The sequence below is a fragment of the Phalaenopsis equestris genome, unplaced genomic scaffold (genome assembly GCF_001263595.1).
Source record: "Phalaenopsis equestris unplaced genomic scaffold, ASM126359v1 Scaffold000511, whole genome shotgun sequence".
NCBI classification, from domain to species: domain Eukaryota; kingdom Viridiplantae; phylum Streptophyta; class Magnoliopsida; order Asparagales; family Orchidaceae; genus Phalaenopsis; species Phalaenopsis equestris.
The window spans coordinates 110775-133129 of NW_018164951.1; the positions used below are offsets into that span (position 1 = coordinate 110775).

At 35.7% G+C, this 22355-nt stretch overlaps 1 protein-coding gene across 1 annotated transcript in view; it reads left to right on the top strand.

Annotated features, from left to right (window-relative positions):
* The window catches only part of LOC110028388 (phospholipase D zeta 1), a 53346-nt gene extending 32235 nt beyond the window's left edge, over positions 1–21111 (top strand). The window contains exons 6-14 of the mRNA XM_020730221.1: positions 6563–6805; positions 7136–7252; positions 11065–11204; positions 11313–11462; positions 11549–11705; positions 11783–12310; positions 14466–14576; positions 20671–20817; positions 20890–21111. Of these exons, the coding sequence (XP_020585880.1) occupies positions 6563–6805; positions 7136–7252; positions 11065–11204; positions 11313–11462; positions 11549–11705; positions 11783–12310; positions 14466–14576; positions 20671–20817; positions 20890–21111 (1815 nt within the window). The remainder of the gene's footprint in view (positions 1–6562; positions 6806–7135; positions 7253–11064; positions 11205–11312; positions 11463–11548; positions 11706–11782; positions 12311–14465; positions 14577–20670; positions 20818–20889) is intronic.
* Positions 21112–22355: the final 1244 nt, after the last annotated feature.

Consider the following 22355-nt stretch of genomic DNA (forward strand, 5'->3'; position numbering starts at 1 on the left):
CTGTTTCCAACCTTTCCTGTTTCGGTCATTCACTACCGTCATATGGAAAATAGTAAACCTGCTGTCCTCTGCCTGGTCCAGCCTTTCCTACCAACACGATTCCAACCCCTCCTCTACTTGTCCCAACCACCTACAACTCCATTCCAACCATCTACCTTTGCTCCCTAACCACCTAGCCAACCTCCACCACCCATGGATCGAGCTCTAGCTTGAGTTCGTGTCGTGTTTGTTGTATTTCCCTTTCAAGTGCATTGATTTTAAGTGTTTATTTGTTTTTAGTGATATTATTTATTTTTCCTGGTATGGTTTAGGTTAACCCCACTATCATTTGGTATCAGAGAATCTAATCCTAGTCCTATTCTAGGGTTTCCAAGCATCGACCTCACCCTTCAAACAATAATTTTTTTCAATTTTTGAACCATAGCCAAAATTTTGACATAGCCCTAATTTCCTCTTGTTGATTTTCAAAATCAACAACCCTAAATTATTTTTTACGTCATCTTTCACCTCCCACTCTAAACCCTAGCTTATGTTACCAAGGAGATACATGCCCAAGCCTATTCGGGAAGATGTACAGTAAGAGATCCGCGGACTTCAGCAGAGGCTTGCAGACATTGGGGATGAAACTTAGGGAATAAATATCCTTGACTGTGATATGGAGGGTTGAAGGGGAGAATGAGAGAATCTTAAGATGAAGCGGGAGATACGACGTAGGTTCCTACCAGCTTACTACAAAAGAAATGTTCAGACTCTAGCTTCAAAAGTGGAGAGATAACATCACCGAACGACCACTCCATCTTATAGGTAGAGTTCAAGTTTAGAATTTTAGAACTAGAGTACATCCAGGAGAACACCCACTAATTCAGAGTGGAGAATAGGTGGAACCAATCCGCATTCTTAAATTTGTCACAACCAGGAAGTGTTGTAAGGTATATTGAATCAGATCGCACAACCATGAGGTGATCTGTTTCACTGAGTAGGGTGTTCTTGAAAAATTGGGTAATGAAAGATTAGACATTGAAGATGGTGAGGACAAAAAGGAGGACCGGTTTCTAGTTGAGGAGGAAAAGATGCATAGAGTTCCAGCTGTGCCAGTGGGAGAGATTCCGACCTACTTCATGTTGAGCGTCCAAGGCAATTTTGTATTTAAGGAACTGACACCAGAGGCATGATAACCCCAGATAAGAGAAATCCAAAATATTCAGATCTATAGACTTATTACTAAGTTGCCCCTAATAAGGGAGGTCGAACACATCAAAATGGGACTCTTTTGTGCCATGTCTAGAAGATTCCATGAAGTTTTTTAGATGTTATATTTAGTTCAACATGGTACCCATCATCAGATGTCCAGACAGGAGGGATGAAACCCAACCTTGAAATATGTCTTGGGAGCTTGATGGGGAAGAAACTTCTTAAATGGGATCCAGGTTCTATTAGTGGAGAAGTAGTCTTTCTTGGGTGATTGCTTTGCTACTGAGAATGGTACAGCTTGTCACAAGTGTCACCCGAATTGATTTGTCCTCGCATAATGATTTATCAACTACATTCTACTGAATATGAGAAGTGGAAAAAAGTTTCAGACTTAAGAGCTTAAGAGTTACGATGTGGGAACTTACATCTATATGCAGCTCCAACTCATAATGCGCCAAAAGAGGATGCATACTTATTCTTTCAAGATGTGTTGTGGAATGACAACATCTACATAATCGACCTACCAAGGGATTGCAGTATCTCTGCTCCTTCAACCTGGCAGATTTGAATCCGTGCTATAAAGAACCAGAAGCTTTGATGAATGAAGTCGAAGCTTTCCTAACCCCGGGAGATTGACGCAGGAGCTTATCTAAAAAAAACATATCGTGGTACTGTAGCTGCTACAATACCGCAAAATATTTATGCGGGAGACATGCCGAAATAATTTCGTTTATTTTCTATTATCCTTAATTCTTTTTTAGTCTTTTCCTATATATGTGTTGTATTATTGTATGGAAGTTAGTTTTTGGAGTGTTTTGTACCGGAACAGTCACCGACATCTCTTCTTCGCTTTGAAGGTTGTATCCTAGGGTTGCAAGTGATGCTTTGGTTGTATCTTGGTTTCCAGGTGGTGATTTATCCTTTCTCCATTGCTCCTTGCCACTCCACATTGTCCTTCCCTGCTGCAGCCACCCTCAGGAAAACAACTTTTGCTGTTTTTTTGTTGCTGTCTTCCCCGTCCCAGACAACCGCCCCTTGCTGCCCTACAGCCCCCCACTTCGTTTATACGCTGCCATCATTCGGGAAACAGTAAACCTGTTGTTTTCCTGCTGTCCCTGGCTGTTTCCAACCTTTCCTACCGCCCTTCGCCTCTCCGCTTGCCCCTTCACTTACCGGCCTTGTTGTCCCAACATTCTGCCTCACTGCCAAAGCGATTCCACCTCCTTTGGCTGTCCCATCCACCTACAACCCTATTTCAACCATCTACTTTCGCTCCCTAACCACCTAGCCGATCTCAACCACCAATGGGTCGAGCCCTAGCTTGAGTTTGTGTCATGTTTGTTGTAATTTCCCTTTCTAGTGTGTTGATTGTAACCACCAATTTGTTTCCAGTATTAATATATGTTTTCTTGCCATTGTTTGGGTTAACTCTGGTATCACTTTTGGTGGCATATCGATTAGCAAAAAATAAAATTGATGAGCGAGGGCTTGAAACTAGGAGGTGAAAGAAGAGAAGGATGACAAAACACTAGATAGGAAGGAAAGAACAGGAGTAACTAGGGTACCTCATGTTGCCAATCAGGAGGCGATCTGAGCGTGTATAACTTGGGTCTTTGAAGCACACAATTCTGCAAACAAACCTTACACAGAGGGAGAGGGGGTACAGAATCATAGCAAGTTGATTAACACATAGCAAGGGGAATTTTTTATATAACGATTATCATTCATTCATTGAACATTGCTTAATAAAATCCACCCTGATATGTAAAGAGGAGGGAAATATTACACGAGACTTAAAAGATTTATTAATTGAAACAATTATTACCACATTCAAAATATAGAAAAAAAAAAGATATAAATGCTCTTAAGTACAATGGTACCAATGAAATAAAACCATCATGATGTAGTTTTGCATCAGTTATGTTAGCTTACAAAGAACTTTACTCTGAAAAATTTGAGCATGCATGAAAGCGGCAGAATTGCGATCTTTAACAGCTTGTGGAATGTTAGGAGCTTTTATCATCACGTGTAAAGAGATTTGGAATCTTCTAGGTGGTACGTCTCCAAACTCCATGGACTTTTCATCAACATCCTTAGGCGGGGGATCCAGCGGGGCAGTTGAAACAACAACCTGATTGATAATGACCACCGAAGTTTGTAGCTTAGGATCTAAATTAGCTATTACTACCAATAGCAGAGTATGATCACATGCAAACATGTCTACAACCAAGAATATAGGCTCGAGAGTCGAGATCCTTTAAATTGGAAAACATAAGCTTCACTGTAAAGGTTGTATTTTATTAAATCAACAGGTAATCAAATGCAATATCCATAAATCATATAAATAATGATGATTGATGGGAACATATATAACGATTGTCAGAGTGATGGGAAGATTATAGGAGCTGTAACTGTAGGTCATTAAAAGATCAGCACATAGGATGTATGGTAGCCATTAGTCAACTCAACATAATTTACTAACTTTGATCATCACCATGAATAACTAAACTAGAGTTAAGATCATCATTATTAGAAATAGTCAAGTTATCAACCCATCTTATCGGTTGTATCTCAAATATTGTGCTTTATTTGTTAAAGATGTGTAGCCTTATTGAAAACTGGCATGAAATGTTTATCTCATTAATAGATGATGACTCCAAAATTTATACAAGAATCTTGTTGTGGAGAGTTTGTGCGTCTATCATTCAATGGATTGTGGGAGATTGCCCCCAGGACAAACTACTGGTGGATGTCTTTGTAAATAAAAATGGTAGTCATACATGCACCGGCCAATAATGACTTTGTTCTTGAAGTAAGGGAAAGAAGACTTCAAGCTCATGGACCATCATAAGGGTTGAAAATTGACTTGAGCCATATGTTTTAGAAATCAAACAAAATATGGTATTCCTTATCTCTGAGAAGGAAATAGAGAGATATGTAAAGAGATTAAGGGTTATAAAAGTAAAAATAAAAAATAAAATGGCTTTTGTAAATGGGCCACATGTTACATACTAGATGGGAAAATAAATTAGTACATAAATAAAATTACATTTTTAATCTACCTTATCTTGGGTGTATGGCCCATGAAAACACCTCGCATGCATTCGTATGTTTACTACATAAAGATTGAGATATGCATAAAAGATCAAAATGAGTTTAAAAGGTCAATGAATAGTAAAGAGCAGAAGAGAGAAAGATTAACAAATTGATTTAGGGTAGATCATCCCAATCCTTTCTTCCAATCTCTAAGTGTGTTTTCTTGGGAATTCCTCTAATTTTTCCTTTGTAAATCATCCGGAGAAAGCTTGTACAATCTCTCTTTTATACACTAGTGAGGAGAATCTCTAAGCTTGTTTACGGCAAGTAGTTCACCAATGATGCCATTAACTAGCTATATCACACACAAAACTCTGGAATTCACTAGACTATGTCTTAGCCTCTGCATATGCAAGAAATATAAAAACATGAGAATTGAAGAGGGAACCTAGCTTAAAATCTATTGAATATATGAGAAGAATGCAAAGAATAAAATTAAAAATAATTAATGATTAGCGCTGCCACCAATGGGCAGGGCTATATTCGAGCCGAGTATATCATAGTTTGGACTTGACTTGGTATAATTATAAATTGTTCATGTTCGGCTTGTGCTTGTGTTGAGACTTGGTATAATTATAAATTGTTCATGTTTGGCTTGTGCTTGTGTTTTGTGTTGAGCTTTCACATATTGTTCAAGCTTGACTTGTTTAATTTTTTCAATGTTTGAACTTGATTTGTTTATGACAAGTGAACAAGTATTTAAATGAGTTAATAAATAAGGTAAAAATTCGAATGAAACTAAATTTTCATATAAATAATGTAATAAATAATTTTACAATTCTAAATAAATAAACAATTAAATAAATTATATAAGCAAATGAACTAGCTCACATGCTGCCATCTAGTGTCTATAATAGATATATTCTCATGAGAATGAATTCTAAGATAGAGAAAAAAATATTGAACAAGAGCAAAAAAATCTAAGTGACCTAATGTTATATAGTAACTCATAATATGAAACATTCATCAATCGCAGAAATAATTGAAAATAATCAAAGATAGTTTGATCAAGCATAATATACGAGAATGAATAAAATATGATGTTCACTTTCAGATTTTTATCATATTATTTTTCAAAAAGTGAATAATTAATAATAAAATAAATATATGATTATTGATATAATAATATATTACTATTAAATCTATAATTAAATAAATTCTAGCTAACCAAATTTTATTTAAATAATATGTAATATATGATGCGAGTTGTATTGGAGCTTAATATCGAGTATTTTACATGCTACTTGTTGAACAATAAACGAGTTTGTTCGTGAACGTAAATGATAGGTGAATAAGTTCGACTATGTTCATGTTTAGTTCATTTAAGATTCAAAATTGAAAAAATTGTTCAAGCTTGTTTATTTACTATTTTGAATGAACTTGATCTAATCTTAATCGAACGAAGCTTGTTTATTTACTATTTTGAATGAACTTGATCGAATCTTAATCGAACGAAGTTTGAGTTGTTCATCGAGTGCATTGGTTCATTTACAGCCCTACCAATGGGGTATATAAATGTTCAATATTTTATAGAAATTGACACTAATAATTTTATCATATAGCCCTTGGAGCCATACAATAGCAGTTTCTTCTATAAACAATCACATTGTTGTATTGTTTGAACATTTAGATGATCATCAATTCATCCTGTTCTGGTTCTCCTAGATCAACGAAATGATCTCTGGTTTGATTTTTAGCATATCACATTGATTGATTACCAATGTCTTAACAGTTGGCTTACTTCCCATCCCCTCCCCCCAAAACAATCCTCCTAAAGAGGGAAATGAAAAAATGGGTTATTATCTGTATCTATGGTTGGAATATTTTTGTTGCACAAGTATGAAATCTGAAATTCAGTAATCACCTTTCAATGCATGGCTAATGAGTCATATATTTACTCTAGCTTAGAATATATCATGTACAATTTTTGAGTATCTTTTTGGTGCCCTGATTTTTAGAAGTTTGTCTTGTTTAGTTATTCAATCGGTTATCATTTTCATTATTAGTGTTATCTTTAACTTTGTTGGGTTGGCTTTACGAATCATCTTTCATTAATTAATTGTTTAGTGTTGCATGACTTCTAACTCTATTTTTTCAAGCTATTTTTGGACTTATATTTATGTTATTTGCGGTCTATCCAAATTTTTTGGTACTCCGTATGCATTAGTTACTTTTAAATCTCCATATAGCTCTGAAATAAACTACTGAATTTTAAATTTTTGCTTTTACTGAAGATCTGAGAAGTTCAATCTCTAATCAACATTCATCTCAAAAGGTATCTAGTGGAAGCCGAACAATTAATTTGAGGGTAAAAAGTAGTGTCAAAGTCAAAGATTGGGTTGCTGCAATAAACGATGCTGGTCTGAGGCCTCCTGAGGGGTGGTGTTATCCTCACCGTTTTGGTTCGTTTTCCCCACCACGGGGCTTGATTGAAGATGGTAGTCAGGTACAGTGGTTTGTTGATGGCCAGGCTGCATTTGATGCTATTGCATCTTCCATTGAAGAAGCAAAATCAGAGGTATTTCTATGCTGTTTTTTTTTGGGGCACTTGTTTACATAGCACACAATTCTAATGTGTTTACACATTTCACACCTAAAATTTCATATTTACAGGCATAGCACTCAAATATTCAATATCACATAAAAAATATTACTATTATAACTTATTACAAGTAAAAAGCAATTTTTCATGCATAGTTTTAGGACAACAAAGTGCTATGTATGTAAATATTAAAGCATAGGTGTTAGGTATGTAAATTTCCCCGTTTTAAAATTGAAAATGAATGTCATTGTGTCTCTGATAGCTATTATTTTCCCAGCTCTACCATCATTGTAAAGTCTTTTGCAGATATTTATTGCTGGTTGGTGGTTGTGTCCAGAGCTTTATCTTCGACGTCCTTTTCACACGCATGCATCTTCACGACTTGATATATTGCTGGAAGCGAGGGCTAAGCAAGGTGTTCAGGTATCTTCTCTGCCAGCTTAACAATCCACACCGCTCTCTCTTTCGATTTCCTAGTGATTTTGGAATTTTCCTTTAATTAAAAATTTTCAAGTTATTCTATTCTGTTATGCTACAAATAATGGAGTGCTACGAAGTGATCAGGGTGGCATTGTTCTCTATTTACATTGGTTTTGAAGCTTCACAAACACATACTTAGAAGAAATATATTTGTTTGTCAGTATCCGTAATGCTAGAGATTTTCAACTCCATATGAGACAAGTCTGATAAAATCTTCATTGTGACCAATCTGTTTCCATTATGAGTTTGAAGTCATCAGTTTGAATCTCAAAATAATTTCTTTGTTTTGCCAGATAGGATCGTAAAGAAAATTTCTCTCAAAACCCATGTTGACTTGAAGCTCTTATCTTTCATTCTTTGTATGTTTTTTTATGCCAAAATGAAGATAAACAGAAACAATAAAAGGAGGGGTGAGAGAGAGAGAGAGGTTAATTTCTGAAATTTACATAGTGAGATTGGCAAATCTACACTAAATTAGGCCCCCTAATGTTGGAATTCTAGTGCCATCCACTTATGAATTGTCCATAACTCACTAAACAAGCCAAGCTGGAAAAAAATACCTACATTCCTCTTAAATTTCTAGTTAGTTACTTCTATAAGAAGGAGAATAATATTATATTATTATGCAAAGTGCCAAAATAGTCCCCTGACTTTTAACATAAAGCCATTTTTGTCTCAGAGTCTATAAAAGTGCTAAATTAGTCCTCATACTCTTTAAATATGGGCTGAAATTGTCCATAAGAAAGACTATTTTAGCCCCCTTTAAAAGCTTTTTGGGACTAAATTGACACTTTTATAGACTGAGGCTAAAATGACCCCTAATGTAAAGTCACAGACCATTTTGACACTTTTCTCTTATATTATTATTGTGTTTCCTATCTGTCTTTTTTTCTAGCTGTATCATCTCAGGTTTATGTGTCCGCTACATAGATTGCACTTGACTCTTCTCATTGAAATAAAGAAATAGAATATCCTTTTCTTTTTTGTGGTTCGAACATGGTATGAGCGACATCCTCTATGGCCTTTCTATTTCTCTTGATTCCCTAGTTTTCTCATAGTTCATCCTGTCTTTTGGCTTTCAATTGCAGCTTCCCCGATGTCAACTTAGCCGTGATTCTATTTCTCTTGGCAACCGTGACAATTCTTATATCCGTTGGTTATTGGCACAAGTTGAACATGCAAAACTGCCTTCAATGAGTTGAATCAATTATAATATTCATTAGTATATGACTACCTCGTGTATGAGGCCATTTATCCTCAAAATGAGGACCCAAAGTTCATAATATGGAATCTGAAAACAATATGGTAAAGTACTGTCTTACTAATACCATAAAAAATGAAATGGTACAAATTTCATGTTCTGTGGGCCCGCAAATGAAAACTTGGATGCCACCGACCATAAAAATATTCTAGAGTTACTTTGTGATCAAATGAACTTTATAATTTTTGACTTAGTGATTTTTTTGTCACGCAATATTATAATACCCTTACAACTAGATGTTTTTTAAGCATTGAATTGTGAATATCTAAGAGATGCAATAAAGTATTGCAAATTGTTGAGAAAGATGGAATATAAAAATTTGTACTCAAACTAAATAAAAATTTTGATGAATTCTAAAGTAGGATATTTTGTAGAAAAATTCCGCCAACTATATGGAAAGCTTTCTATGAAGTTCAGAGATAAAAAAGTCGGAATGAGATCATGTTGGTTGATAAAGGAGGTCCAACTTAACCTATTTAAATTCAATGATAATTTTATAAAGAAGGATTTAGTGAGGCGGTGCATGGATCCCGTCTCGTGGAATGATCGTGAGTGGGGGGATCGGGTTGCATAGGCTCTGTTTGTTTTCTATCTATAAATTTTTTTTTAACTTTCATTCATTTCTAGTCCTTTCCTATATATGTGCTGTACTAGAGTTTAGATTTCAACTTTTGGCATGAGTTTGTTTAGGATAGCAGCCGGCGTCCGTTTTCTCCCTTCGAGGGTTGTAATCGAGGGTTTGGGTGGTGCTCGACTGTATGTCTTTCCCGATGGGTGATTATCTTCCCTATCCCCTTCCACATTCTCCCCACGTCGCTCTCGGTTGCCGTATCTCGCTGTAGCCGTTTGCAACAGCATTCCAATTGCTATTTTCTGCAGTTCGAGCTGGGCCATTGTGCCTTCCCCTCCCTTCTCTTGGCTGCTATCGCAATGCCATCCCTCCACCTTCATTGCCGCCACTGTTCCGTCCCTCGCCTCGCTGTTTTGACGGCTATCCAGCCATCTTTATGGCTGCCGCCATCCGAAAAACAGCATACCTGCTGTTTTCTTGCTGTCTCGCCGCCTCCTACTTGCTGCCATTCCCCGAAACCTGCTCCAACTGCTTTTATACTTCATCCCAATGCCCCGGGACAACTGCTCACTGCTGTTCCTGCCTTCCCAGCCGCTCCTCTCCTCCCCCTTGTTGTCGCCAAACCCACACAACCTGCTCCTTGGCTTTTACTGATCCGAACAGCCCTTCCGCATTGATTCTGACAGCTTGTTTGCTGTATGGAACCTGAAAAACAGTCTCCTTGCATCGATTCCAGCATATTGTTTGATGCATGGAACCTTAACAGTCTCCTTGCCGTTTCTGCTTGCCAACCACCATTTTTCATCACCTGCGACCTTCTAGACCATCATCGACCACTAACACCCCTCTTGGGATACAATCTTAAATGCATTTGTCTTATGTCTATTGCTATTTCTATCTTCATTTGTGTGATTTTATTTCTCTAATTATGAATTCAGCAATAATATTTGATTTTCTTATCCTTGTTTGGCTTGACTTCGGTATCATTTGTTATAAGAGCTAGCCCGACTCTTGTCCTATCTTATAGTTTATAGCATTCACCAATAATCAATACCACCTCCACACAAAATTCCTTGCCTTTGCTGAATTTTTAATTAGACCACTCACATTCTTTTTTTCTCACATGACATCCTTATACACCTCTTCCACCTATCCAAACCCAAGCCCCAATTAGACTGCCAAGGAGGCAATTGCGGAAACCTGAACGGGAATTTTCATGGATGACATACAAGGACTACTCAGCCAAGTGTTACAATTGCTTGATGACATTGAGGCAAGGACCCAGGGCGAGATCACCGTCGACCCTAAAAATAAAATTTGTGGAGGAGAGCGAGATGGCCATATGAATCCCTTTTGTAGGGATGATTTCGATGAAGAGGAGGATTGACTAGGCACTTTGGTATACAATATTAGAGGAGGAGAATAAACTAATTAAGGGTCAAAGTTGTCTCCAATTAGATTCCTCAAGTTTATGAGGTGGCCGGTTGGCCCACCTTGCTAACTTTCCACATAAGGATTTCACCAAAACTGAGAAAAGGTTTGGTTTCTAGTGGTCAAAATATTCTGAAATTTGTAATATGTAAGATCATAATTCCAAAAGTGGCTCTCGTCCGCGTAAAAGGGAAAATTTTGTTTCAATGGAATTATATGTGGTGTGGAACATACAATAATCAGTCGGATCTTTAGGCTCTTTTTAATATCCCACTTGATGAAATGAGTTAACATCTCTTTCATGATATTATTCTCTTGATTTCAGTCTTTTGATTTTATTAATATTGATTTCAAATCCTTAACTTTTTTTCTGATTTATTCTTTTGATCACGGACTCGTTTTGCACATTCCACCACCCCTTGCGGGGGTTGGGAATATGTCATGTACAGCATCTGCTTTGCATCCAAAATTCTGACGGGTAGCAATGTGCAGATTTACATCCTTCTGTACAAAGAAGTTGCCCTTGCTTTGAAAATTAACAGTGTATACAGCAAGCGGAGACTCTTAAACATTCATGAAAATGTGAAAGTTCTACGTTATCCAGATCATTTCTCAACCGGCGTTTATTTGTGGTATGAAATTCCATTCAACTAATTCAAACATTATAATGATTCTCTAACAAAAATAAACTAATTTTCCATTTCAACCTTCCATTCATGTAAAATGCTTATCCATTCTAGGTCCCATCATGAGAAAATCTTAATAGTTGATAATCGGATTTGTTATTTGGGTGGACTTGATTTGTGTTTTGGTCGCTTTGACAACCACAATCACCAAATTGGTGACCATCCTCCTTTGATTTGGCCGGGAAAGGATTACTATAATCCAAGGTAAATTTATTCAATGCCATTGATTACTTAGACTAAACTTGTTTTTGTTTCAAATTTAAATTAAATTTCTTTTTTTGTTAATTAAGGGAGTCTGAGCCAAACTCGTGGGAAGATACAATGAAAGACGAGGTGGACCGTAGTAAGTATCCCCGTATGCCATGGCATGATGTTCAGTGTGCTCTTTGGGGACCCCCATGCAAGGATGTTGCCAGACACTTTGTTCAGCGCTGGAACTATGCAAAGGTTGATTCTGCTTTATGGTTCTTTGATTAATTCTGTGTTATATTTTACACTAGATTATAATATTTTCTTATTTGTAGAGAAACAAAGCTCTGCATGAGGAGACGATTCCTTTGTTAATGCCTCATCATCATATGGTTATTCCTCATTATATGGGACACAGCAGAGAAGTTAATGATGATAGTAAGCAACAAGAAAACAATCTTAGAGGACTTAAAAGGCAGGAATCACTTTCCTCTCGCTCTTCTTATCAAGACATACCATTACTTTTGCCCCAGCAGCCTGATGGGCTAGACAACTTTAGCAGAAATCCGAAGATGGAAATAAATCAAAATCTTGCAGAACAACGAAGTAAGGCAAATCATGGTCCTGCCTTCTCATTTCGGAAGACCAAAGTTGAGCATCCAATTCCAGATATGCAAATGAAGGCTTTTGTTGATGATATTGATTCTTGTCAAACCCGGGGAGATGGGAATTATAATGGGATTGCACAACCGGCTTTTCTTAATATTGATAATGAGTGGTGGGAAGCACAAGAGCGTGGTGATCAGATTGTCTCTACAGAGGAAGTTGGACAAGTTGGTCCTCGTACACCTTGTCGTTGTCAGGTTAGTTCTTTTTGATAAATGAACTCGTTGATTACCTTTTTTTCTTGCCATTTTGGTTCATTATCGCACCGATTTCTTGTTGACTATACATAGTTTTCTTAAACTGTTTAATAGTATCCATTTTGGTTCATTATCGCACCGATTTCTTGTTGACAATACATAGTTTTCTTAAACTGTGTAATAGGATCATGAAGGTTTTATTACGTTGATGTAAAATGCGAGGAAACAATTTATTTGGCATGCTTCTATGTTTTTTATTTTTTCACATATTACAAAAACCTAAGCAGAAAATTCCAAGGGCAATATTTTTGCAGAGATATTCGAGAAATAAAGTTAACTTTCTTGTAGGCTACTGATTTAAGTTGTGTTTCAACATGATGAAAGGTCTTTAATATTCAGAGGGGGAAGTTAGGTGTATTATAGATCACTAACTTGATGATTATTTAATGTCATTAGTGCTTATATTAACTGATTTAAATCGACATATCAGTGACATAAGGATAAGATATCCACTAGGCATGTCTACGCTTTGGCTGGTGGAGTATAATCAATTTTCATTGTTTTCATTATATTGCTGGAGGATAATCATTTAACGTGAAGAGTGATCAAGTTAGACTTCCGTCAAACTTATTCTTTACCAAATTTTTATCAATTTTAATCTGCTTAGCATGGTTATGTTGCATGATTCTGTGGCAATATTGATGTCGGACTTGTTATCACAATAGAGTTTTATAACATCTTTTTATTCAACTTTCAATTCTTTCATGATAATTCCAACCTTAACAATTTGCAAATTTCTATTACATAGATCTAAATTTGGTTTATGTGCTAAATTCTTCTACCGCATTTTATTTTATTTTATTTACTTTTATAGTTATGGGATTGCTTCTTAACAATGTACAATAGTTTCAAGTCGACCTCCCGTTAACCATAAAACTTGCATATTTGCACCTGTGTATTTCTGAATAAATTTTCCTTCATCCGTTGTAATATTCTATATAATGCCTTGAATGTGATTATTTTCGATTAAGCATGAATTGACTCACCACACTGATAATTTAAGCATGTCAGGTTGCATATGTGATCAGTAGATGAGTTTCATGTAAGCCATTGATAGGTCTTTATTTTCCATACTGAGGTTTCCTTCATCTGTTATAATAGTTGGCAGGCTGGCAGAAGTTAGTGGGTGTGGATGGGCTAGCTGGATTTAGCTAGGGTGGACGGGTTAGCTGTGGCAGAAGTCAAGGCGGGCTGTCTAGAGGCTGATTTACTTGCTTTTAAGTGTCACATATATAGCTATGCTTTAAAGTTTCATGCACACATGCGCTTTCAAGTGTCACAGCCTTCCGCGTCTCTCCTTCTTCAAGTATTGCAAATTGGTCCTTTCTACCTATGGTGGCATCAACCTAAAACTAAATTCCATAGATGCTAGATGCTTATTGCTAAACTGAATATATACTCAAAGAGAGGACAAAATGGATGGATCATGCCTGTGTTGGGACATTTACGTACATACCACCTAATTCCTATGTATTTTCATATGACACCAAAACTTTACTTTTTACCTTTATACCATCCAAAATTTTCATATCACGTAAAAATACCACCATTTTTAACTTTTAAAATGTGAAATACACATTTTCATGCATAGCTAAGGTGACATGTATGTAAAAATTGAGGTTTAGGTGTTAGATATCTAAGGAATTGAGTGATATGCACGTAAATCTTTCTTATATGTTTTGATGAAGATTTGAGCTAGCGTCCCCAAATTTGATAAAGGCTAGACCATTACCATGAGTCTGTTGGATCGGGAAAGAATAGAACTTTCCATCTACTGAACTCAGATTAATCAACCATTAGTACCAATCATTCCCAGTAAAAAAAGGGATCATTATTCCCTTTGCTGATTTAACTCATGCAGATAAATAATCAACAAAGATTAGATCTTCACTTTGTTTTGTGAGAGCACAAATATATTGAAGAGAGTTATACTGACACTGGTGAACGAACGACCACTGTACATAGATAATTACATTGCAATCTGTAACTGAGGTTTTCTTTTCTTATTTTTAAATGTTTTATACAAGATTAACATTGCTTTCTTTTTTATACCGCACATACAATTATCTTCTTTTCAATGATATGTGGAGTCCAGGTCATTAGAAGTGTTGGCCAATGGTCTGCTGGAACAAGCCAAACAGAAGAGAGCATCCACAATGCATACTTTTCTCTAATTGAGAAGGCAGAACATTTCATTTATATTGAGGTATGGAGGACGCTTCTTACGTTATTGCATGAAGTGCATTTTTTCTTCTAACTATTTCAGAATTTTATGATTTCTACTAATAATAAATTAATTGAGTAAAATAAAATTGCAAATGATAGACTGATAATAGATTGATAACTTCATTATAAAAATGAGATAAACAAAATATTATCTATTTTATAAAAAATTGAGAGTTGGAAGACTTCAAAAGTAGAAATAAACAACTTCTGGCAAATAAAAATTATACGAATCAACATGGGTTAAAATGGACTTTTTTTTTTGAAAAGCCCAATGGCTGATTTTATTGAAGTAGAAAAGATATATAAATGTTGTATGAGAGAGCCCAAAAAAGGGCACCCTGCCCATATTACAATAATACCAAAACAAAAAGATACAGATAGAGTCAATAAAAAGTAAAACAAATTTAAAACATGCAGAAAACAAGTAGCTAGGGATGAGCCAGTTTAGTCCTGCCTTTTCCTCTAGTTTTAGGAGCGGGGCCAGATAACTAACTGTGAAGAGTCGTGTCATTGCTAGGAGTAACTAAAGTATCATTCATTAAGTTTCCAAGTTGGAGCGTGCCCCCAGTTTTCTTCTTCCGCCGAGAAGTGTAAACCTGCCACTCTTCATTTGAAGACTGACTTATGTGATCATCGGTCTGATTTGATGTAAGAACCATAGTAGAAGGAAAGACAGTAGTTGCCACCGCGATAGGTTCTAGTGTATGTGAAGTGTGAGTTGTTACCTCTGCACCTAATGCTTCTTGAATATGAGTTGCGGGACTATCCTGATTTTCGGTTCGAAAATTATCTGTTGTAGTATGGTTAGGAGAGGGATCTTAGGGGCAGACACTAACTCCTGTCTTGTGGTGATTCCCTCCTTAGGTTGACTGTCATCAGGTTTGCTAGGAGCGCGTTCAGACACATGGGATGCACTAATAGTGTGTTCCTGCTTTTGACTATTGGTTCTCAACTGTGGGTGAAATTTGAAACATTTCTCCTGCGGGTGTCCAAACATCTTGCAGTACTTGCAATAGTAAGATTTTTGTTCTATAATAATTTTTCGCCAATAACTATTGTGAGCAGATCCGAGCCAGAATTCTTCTATATCTGGTATTGTAATATTTTTTTTAATCAAAATCCTTGCAATAGAGTGCCTTGAGAAATGAACTGTAGGTAAGTCTACCTGCAAAAGTTTTTCAATAATAGTCCCAATTGCATATAAGATAGGTAGGTCAAAGAATTGAAGCTTGAGTTCAGGTAATGAGAACCAACTATGTGCAATTGGGGGTTCTTGACTGAGATCAAAATTATAGGTTCATTTGAGTAATTTCATATGTTTGCCCTCGATTGTAATGAATTTCTTTGAGAAAATCCTCGTGTAATCTTTTTATATGTTCAGCTGTATCATAACATGCCTTCCGTCGAAATGACTCACCTGCCAATCCCCAACCAGTTTGAAATCTTCAAAAACCTTCTTGATGATCTCCATCTTAGGACAACCTAATTGGAACTTTTTAACTAGTGTAAATTTGTATTTTCCTGCACAAGTTGAAATTTCAGCGTTAGAGAAGAATATTGCTGGTTTGTCCTCTATTTTCTCTTCTTTTTTGATGAGATTGCAATCGTCATTTCCTGTAATTGAATCTTGATACATCTGCGGGAATACCAAACTATCTGCGAGGTGGAAACGGGAGCTGCGTTTGTGAACCACTGTAGCATAGGAGGCTTTGGCGGGATTATCACCGGCGACGACGACAACGTAGGAAAATCCTGAGGCCATCACTGCAGCAAATGACGCAACCAGTGCTCGAGCAGTCGAGCGGCCTTTACGAACCTGCAGCACGAAGAGTCACAGACGAAGACGACGCAGTTGGCTGGACGACGCCTCGACGACGCAGCAGGCGAGCAGGCTTGACGACGCAAACTCCTCTGCCAACCAGAGCCGAAGACGAAGACAAAAAGGATCGAAACGAGCGAGCTAAAACGATGTCTGTTTCGAGCTAGGGTTTGCCATGAGCAGAAACCCTAGCAGAGCGAAGAAGAAAACCCATGGATATATATTTGAGGGGATTATATGTCAGCTGCTATATATATATAAACTAAAATCCACTTTGTATCGGTTATTCATAAAGCCTACATTGAAATCCACTTTTATGAAGCGTGCATATAACTCAAATCAATTTTCATGAAGTCTGCATATCATTTGAAGCCACTTTGGCTCGTTATCATGATGCCTACAAATTTTACATGATGGCTACAAATTTTACGATATAAGTAACGCGATTGAGAAGCTTTTGATAAAATGATAATAAAAATATATGATATTAATTGATTATATTTAAAACCATTCCTAAAGAAAAATTGAATGGAAAAAATGGAAACCAAGAAACTATATCCAAATTCTAGAAAATCAATAAAGTAGGTCTTATGAATTTTGGTCGTTGGAGGCCCGCATATCACTTCTTCTCCAGCTCTAGCTGTCTACTCCTTAACTCCCAACTTCAGAATCTTGCGACCTCACATCTTAAACAATTGTTGTTAGGTTTTTTCCTATAGTGAGTTGTTCTATAAGCCGTAAAGACTTTCATTTATCTTTAAATATAAGAGCTTCGTAACAAAAATAAAAAAAAAGAGGAAGGACAAGAAAGAGGAAAAGAGAGAGAAGAAGAAGGACAACAAACACAAAAATAATAAAGGAAATCAAAGAGAAACAACATAAGCAAGCAAGAAGAGAAATAACAAACTGCATAAGAAAGGGGAGACATAGAATACAGGGAAGGAAGAATGACAACATAAATACGGGGAGACATAGAATACAGGGAAGGAAGAATGACAAAATAAAAGAAAGAAGACGAGCAATGTTGTTCATCTTGTCATCTCGAATGAGCGCGCTCTAACGATCTTAGTTGAGCCTTTCACTACAGAAATCTTGATTTCAGATCAGTAGAGGGAGGTATCTTTGTTGAGCATTTCGCTACCGAAACCTTGATTTCAGATCATTAGAGGGAGGTATTCTAGCTGGATCTAAGATTTGACGAAACAAAAAGGTAATTTGTATCCCGGTTGGATCTAAAGATCGATTGAGCTCGGGTCTTTGTTGGAGAAGGTAAGATTAATCTCTTTTTTTGCTGTCATTTTTTCCTTCTCCGTCTTCTTTGTCTCTTCTTTTTTGCAGTTTGATGTTTCTCTCCTTACTTTTGTTATTTTTCTCTTTGCTTGCCTTTTTCATTCTTTCTTTGCTTATCGTTCTTCTCCTTCTCTCCCTTTTCTTCTTGCTTGTACTTCATCTCCTTTTTTTATTTTTTGCGGAAGCTCTTATATTTAAAGATGAATGAAAGACTTTTCGACTCATAATACTGCACAATGTGGAAATGAACATGGCTGCAGGTGTTTGCGATGTAGGGTCGTGGGACTCTAACGTGCGGAGTCATTGTGTAGACAATTGGAGCCCTAGTGGAATCAGGTGATGTGCGAGCCTCTAACAACCAATTCATAAGGCCTGCTTCTCTTGCAATTTTTCAGCATTTGGACAGGGTCTTTGTTTCTTTATTTTTTTTCCAAGCGTTTAGTTTTTATGTAGGGATAATTTTAGTTATAATCTATTATTACTATATATATTTATTATTAATTCATTGAAAGCTTCTCCCATGTTGCTTATAGCATGCAAGTTACAAGCTTCATAGATAACGAGCAAAAGTGGCTTCAAAACATATGCTGGCTTCATGAAATTGGATTTAAGTTCTATGCAGACTTTATAGAAGTGGATTTTTATGCAGACTTCATAAAAGTGGTTTTTATGTAGGCTTTGCTTTGATGAAGATATTTAATATAGATGGGTAGATATTTTTATAAAGTTTTCAATGAAAATTGTGAAAATACGATGAACTTTGGTGACCTTAATATGATAAATGATAACAAAACTTTTTATTTCTATCGTCAAATTATTAAAATGGAAGTTGGAGAGGTTTTAAAGAACATGAGAGTAATAATTGATGATATTCCAATAGAAGTGCGGAAATATTTAGGAGATATTAAAATTTCTTGGCTTACTAAACTTTTTTGATATTATTTTAAAACTAAAAGATGTCTGATGAGTGGAGAGAGAGTATTGACTGTCATTTTTAAGAATAAAGTGGATGCACAAGAGTGTGCAAATTATAGAGGAATTAAGTTAATTTGTCATAAATTAAAGTTATTGGAGAATGTAATTGAACATACATTACGCATGATATAAAGATTTCTCAAAATCCGTTTGGATCCATGCTGGGGAAGTCTACTATGGAAGCTATTCATTTATTGAGAGGTTTGATGGAGAAGTAAATAGAGATCAAGGATATACATATGATTTTTGTTGATTTAGAAAAAGCTTGTGATAAGGTTCCAAGACAAGTACGTTAGAGAGTAATGGAAAAGAAATGTGTTGATATTGCTTATAATCAAGTCATTAAATAAATTCATACTAGAGTCATTACTTTTTGTTCGAACAAACAGAGGATTGACCAAACATTTACATCAAGGATCGGCTTTAAGCCCATATCTTTTTGCTTTAGTTATGGATGTTCTTACCGGACATTTACAGAAGGATTTGTCCTGATGTATTATTTTCGTTTATGATATCCTTCTAGTGGATAAGACTAAAAAGCTTGTGATAAGGTTCCAAGACAAGTACTTTAGAGAGTAATGGAAAAGAAATGTGTTGATATTGCTTATATTCAAGTCATTGCTTATAATCAAGTCGTTAAATAAATTCATACTAGAGTCATTACTTTTTGTTCAAACAAACAGAGGATTGACCAAGCATTTTTTTTTAATTTCAGTTGGTTTACATCAAGGATCGGCTTTAAGCCCATATCTTTTTGCTTTAGTTATGGATGTTCTTACCGGACATATACAGAAGGATTTGTCTTGATGTATGCTTTTCGTTTATGATATCCTTCTTGTGGATAAGAATAGAGAGAGAGTTAAGGAAAACTTGAATTATGGAGGTCAACTTTAGAGTTTAATGACTTTCATTTGCATAGATCTAAAATTGAATACATGCAATGTGATTTTAGTGGTAATAGATCTAGTCATGAGGTTGTAACAATGGTGATCAAATCATTAAAAGGGTGAACATTTTAGATATCTCGGGTGTATTGTTCATGGGGATGTTATTAGTAGAATTATGTTTTATGATTGAAGTGGAGGAATGCATCAGGTTTATTGTGTAACAGAAAAGTACCGCTTAGACTTAAAGGTATATGTTATAAGACGGCGGTGAGAATTGAAATGCCTTATGACAGAGAATGTTAGCTTATAAAAGTGAAGCTTAAAATTAAGCCAAGTGTTGTTGAGATGAGAATGCACAGATGGATGAGTGACTTTACACTTGAAGACAATGCAAAATGAATGTATTTGTGAAAAGTAGCTTTAATGGCGGACAAGATTAGAGAGAGACGTCTTAGTTGGTTTGGTCGCATTGAACGCCTTCCATCCAATGACTCGGTATGGAGAGTAGATGTTTTAGATTCAACTTATATTAAGAAAGACAAATGTAGACCTAAAAAGATTTGGGCATATTGTATTAAAACATAATATTAAATTATTATAATTAAATGAAAATATGACACTTAATAGGACACAATAGAGAAATATGTCTTCAAGTTGTTTATTTTTGCTGTTTTGTTTCTTTTTTTATAAGTAGTAGTAACCATAAAATTCTGAAATAATTAGAAGAAAAAGTGCACTTGATTATCACCATTAATAAGATGAGATATTAGTTAATATTATTTTTATCACTGTTTTATAATATATATGTGTGTGTATGTGTATATATATATATTTTAGAATGCCAAGAGTAGAGCACTGGACTTCTTTTAATAGTTTCAGTACAGCTTGTATGCTGCATAATCTTGAGTACGGTGCCACTATGTATTTTGGTAGGGGTTTTCAGAATAAGTTACTCTTTCTAGCCTAAGCTTGAGTTCTTCATCATTCGGAATTCAGTTGTAGATGATTTAATGCCTTTTGTTAATTTTTCATAATATACAATATATATTTACTAGGAAATGATTTAATTTTGATCACTAACCCAAGTGCCCTTGAATTTCCAGAATCAGTTTTTTATTTCAGGGCTTTCGGGAGACGATATAATACGCAATCGGATTTTGGATGCATTGTATAGGCGTATCATGCGAGCACACAAGGAAAACAAATGTTTTAGGGTTATTATTATCATACCCCTTTTACCAGGTTTCCAGGTATCATTTAATAACATATATTTCTCTCTCCATCTGTAAGAAAATCATCTATCTGAAGATATATTTTATCAGGGCGGCATTGATGACAGTGGCGCTGCATCAGTAAGGGCTTTAATGCATTGGCAATATCGAACAATTTGTAGAGGACCAAGTTCTATATTACAGAATCTTTATGACATAATGGGGCCTAAAGCCCAGGATTACATATCCTTTTATGGTCTAAGATCATATGGCAGACTTCATGAGAGTGGTAGCTTAGCCACCAATCAAGTAAGACTTTGTTTTTGTGAATAGTCTCTTAATTTGGTTTTGGCTAATATGAATGAGTTGCACATGTTGCTAGGAATTTGTTAGGAAAAAACTCGACTTTTTACAGGTCTCATTAATTTTTTATAATCACAAAATGGCATCATATTTATTATATAAAAAAATTCAGAAGATTAAAATGTCGGCTACAAATTCTGGCTACTATTTTATTGTGAAAAGCAAATTTTGTAACCAATTGATGAGGTGGGCATGACATGAAGCAGTCACAAAGAAGAGTCAGATGATAATATTGATCAAAATGCAAAGGACGAAGGACAACATGATAGAAGGGAGAAGGTCTATTGCAAACTGCTGGGTAGCATAATTTACTCATAACAAGTTAAGAATACCAAGGTTGTTACATGAACTAATGCAAGTTGCTTGAAATTTAGTAAAACTAGGTGAATGATGGAATATTTTTTTTCTTGTTCATCTCTCTTTTGACAAACTGGATTTGAAACATTTTTTCCACTTTTTTCTATTTATGGGAGACCTATATCAGAAGCAAACGATTGATTATGTTATTGGTCACGGATATCCTATAGAACAAGAAAATCACAAGGAGCATGCACTGTCACAACGAGTGAATCTAAGTCAATTGTAGATATTTGATGATGAAGGACCTTCCACCACCGTGGTGGAATAATGGTAAATGGGGGCTCTGATTCTAACGATATTTGATGATGAAGGACCTTCCACCACCGTGGTACTATGGCCAGGTGTAATAATGGTAAATGGGGGCTCTGATTCTAAAGCAAAACTTAAAGTAAGTACCCTAATTTGATTACAATCCTGATTTGGTGTAGGACAAAGTAAGACCACCAACTGCTATCCCTTTATTTGAATGTTAGTATCCACAGAGAATGATTTTCTCAATTTAAGGTGAACCTTAAAACAATTCAAATATTTGTTATAAAAAATTTTGCAAATCGAAACAATATGAGAGACCCTCAATATTCTTCCTCCAATAAGTAATCCAGTGGAAACCAATTCAAATCTCTGTGAAAGGAGTGGCGGCATCCATTTTGGTTGAGATTTTAACCACCAATGACTTGGAGAACTTAGAACTAGCAGAATCCCCTTTTAAAAGTAGAACCAAGAGAATAAAAAGTGGATTGGCTAATTTATAAACTTCAAATCAAGGAAATGTGACTCAATTCGTAGTTATAGGTGGTTTTTTGGAAGAATTGAAGTGCGAAAAATTTTTATGCATCTACGTTAGAAAACCATTC